The following is a 2639-nucleotide window of genomic DNA, read 5'->3' on the forward strand; positions in this document are numbered from 1 at the left end:
GGTCTAGAGCACAAGCTCAGTAGTTGTAGTGCATGGGCTTAGTTGCCTTGGGGTATGTGGGATCTTCCTGGATCAGGGATTGAACCATGTCTCTTAAATTGGCAAATGGATTCTTGACCACTGAGTCACCAGGGAAGCCTGATGGTGTAATTTTAAAAACGGCTATTCCTCAACTCTTTCCATAATTAACAAATGTTGACACACTGCTTTTAGTAATTTCAGGACTTTATTCAAAGTAACGAAATAATGTGTGTCCCTCTATTCCATTACTTCCTTTCTCAAATTGGTGTTTGCCTCTGGTGATACACCTGCAGCTGGGCTAGGGGTCACATCTTTCCCATCAGATTTATCGACAATATGGAACCAAGAAACCACACAGATGTTTCAGAATTCTTTCTCATGAGACTGACAGAGGACCCAGAATTGAAGATCACCTTCTTCAACCTGTTCCTGTCCATGTACCTGGTCACTGTCCTGGGAAATCTGCTCATCGTCCTGGCTGTCATCTCTGACTCCCACCTCCACACTGCCATGTACTACTTCCTCTCCCATCTGTCCTTTACAGACATCTGTTTAAGCACAACCATGATCCCAAAGATCCTAGTGAACATCCAAGCACAGAGTCAGAGCATCACTTTTACAGGCTGCATCACCCAGATCTGCTTTGTTCTGACTTTTGTTTGTTGGGAAAATTTTCTCCTTTTAGTAATGGCCTATGACCGCTATGTGGCTATTTGTCACCCAATGAGATACACAGTCATCATGAACCCTCACCTCTGTGTTCAGCTGATTCTGCTCTCCTTGTTCATCAGCATTGCGGACGCCCTGCTCCATAGTCTGATGGTGTTGCGACTGTCCTTCTGCACAGACCTGGAAATCCCCCTCTTCTTCTGTGAAGTTGTTCAGGTCATCAAACTTGCATGTTCTGACACCCTCATCAATAACATCCTGATATATTTTGTGGCTAGCTTATTTGCTGGTGTTCCTCTTTTTGGAATCATTTTCTCTTATATTCAAATTGTTTCCTCCATTTTGAAAATGTCATCATCAGGCAGAAAGTATAAAGCCTTTTCTACCTGTGGGTCTCACCTCTCAGTTGTTACCTTGTTCTATGGGACAGCTTTTGGGGTGTATATTAGTTCTGCAGTTACTAATTCTTCTAGGAAGACTGCAGTGGCTTCGTTGATGTACACTGTGGTCACTCCTGTGATGAACCCCTTCATCTACAGCCTGAGGAACAGAGACATGAAGGGAGCTTTGAGGAAACTCATTGGTAGGATACCTTCTTTTCTGTGATGTGTCATTGGGTTTGGGATGGGTTCACTACAATGAATCAAAGTAAAAGGAATGCTAATGAGATAGAAAGCCTGCCTTTTTCACCACCAGGTTCTTAAATGAATAGATAATATGGTAGCTAAGTGCATTTTAACTTAGGGTTAATACCTGACTTGCTTTTTATTTTTAAGCACTGATTTTTTAAAATTTATTTTGTATTGCACTATAGCCTATTAACAATGTTGTGAGAGTTTACAGCAAAGGGACTCAGCCATACATATACATATATCCATTCTCCCCCATACTTCCTTCCCATCCAGGCTGCCACTCAACATTAAGCAGAGTTCCATGTGCTCTACAGTACAGTAGGTCCTTGTTGGTTACCCATTTTAAATATGGCAGAGTGTACATGTCCATCCCAAACTCCCTAACTATCCCTTCTCCCCATCCTTTCCTCAGCAACCGTAAGTTTGTTCTCTAATTGTAGGACTGTGGCTTTTGACAAATGATTTCTATTCTCTAAGATAAATTTCTCCAGCTAGGGTACATGGAAGCTGAATCTGAGGTAGATATTCTTGGTATGGTCATTTCATGGGGAATGTTCTCAGCACAAAGAAAGTGGGGAAAAATATTAATTTATCTTTATTACAGAAAGTGGGAAAGGACTTAAATCTCTGGTCATGCAGAGATGTATCCTGCCTGATTCTATGGACAGCACCATATGAATTGAACCTTAGATGTAAGCCTACTGTGAGACATAGTGGCTGATCTTTTATATCCCAGTTCAGGAGTTCCTGAGACTGTACTGATATATTGGATATGTGTGATCCAATATTTACATCCAGAATATTCAGCTTCATCAGTTGTAAAAAATTGCTATGGTTAGATTATCTCAGTAGTTTTAAATGACAGTGAGGCTTTTGAACTTGATCTGTGGGGAAGCCTTTCTTTAAATAAGGGAAAGAAATACTGACTCTAACATGCCCAAACTATAAAGGTAGTTATCTGTCATGACAAACATTTCACAGGCAGAAACTGTGCAGGAGCAGAAAAGTAGAGATTCATTCATTCCTCCATAAAGTGGCTTCATGCTAGGGTTGATTCCCCTCATGGGCCCAGATGCCTGATCAGATGCAGGCATCATATCTAGACATGGTTCCCAGAGGGAAAAACCCAACTGTCCTTCCCCGAGTCTGTTGTTGACCAAGGCTTTATTTATAATATACACTTACATGGCGTCATCCACAAGATTGTGCATGCATGCTAAGTTGCTTCAGTCATGTCCGACTCTTGGTGACCCTATGGACTGTAGCCACCGAGCTCCTCTGTCCATGGGATTCTCCAGGGAAGGATACTGGAATGGA

At 41.8% G+C, this 2639-nt stretch overlaps 1 protein-coding gene across 1 annotated transcript; it reads left to right on the forward strand.

Annotated features, from left to right (window-relative positions):
- Positions 1-357: 357 nt before the first annotated feature.
- LOC120864006 (olfactory receptor 7G1-like) lies at positions 358-1296 on the forward strand. The gene has a single exon (XM_040240779.1). The coding sequence runs from the start codon at positions 358-360 to the stop codon at positions 1294-1296; it is 939 nt and encodes a 312-aa protein (XP_040096713.1).
- The last annotated feature ends 1343 nt before the right edge of the window (positions 1297-2639 follow it).

Source organism: Oryx dammah, unplaced genomic scaffold, assembly GCF_014754425.2.
Source record: "Oryx dammah isolate SB20612 unplaced genomic scaffold, SCBI_Odam_1.1 HiC_scaffold_5, whole genome shotgun sequence".
Classification (NCBI taxonomy): Eukaryota; Metazoa; Chordata; class Mammalia; order Artiodactyla; family Bovidae; genus Oryx; species Oryx dammah.

Bases quoted from the DNA above. Each gene is read 5' to 3' on its own strand.
- LOC120864006 (XM_040240779.1), top strand. From the start codon at position 358: ATGGAACCAAGAAACCACACAGATGTTTCAGAATTCTTTCTCATGAGA.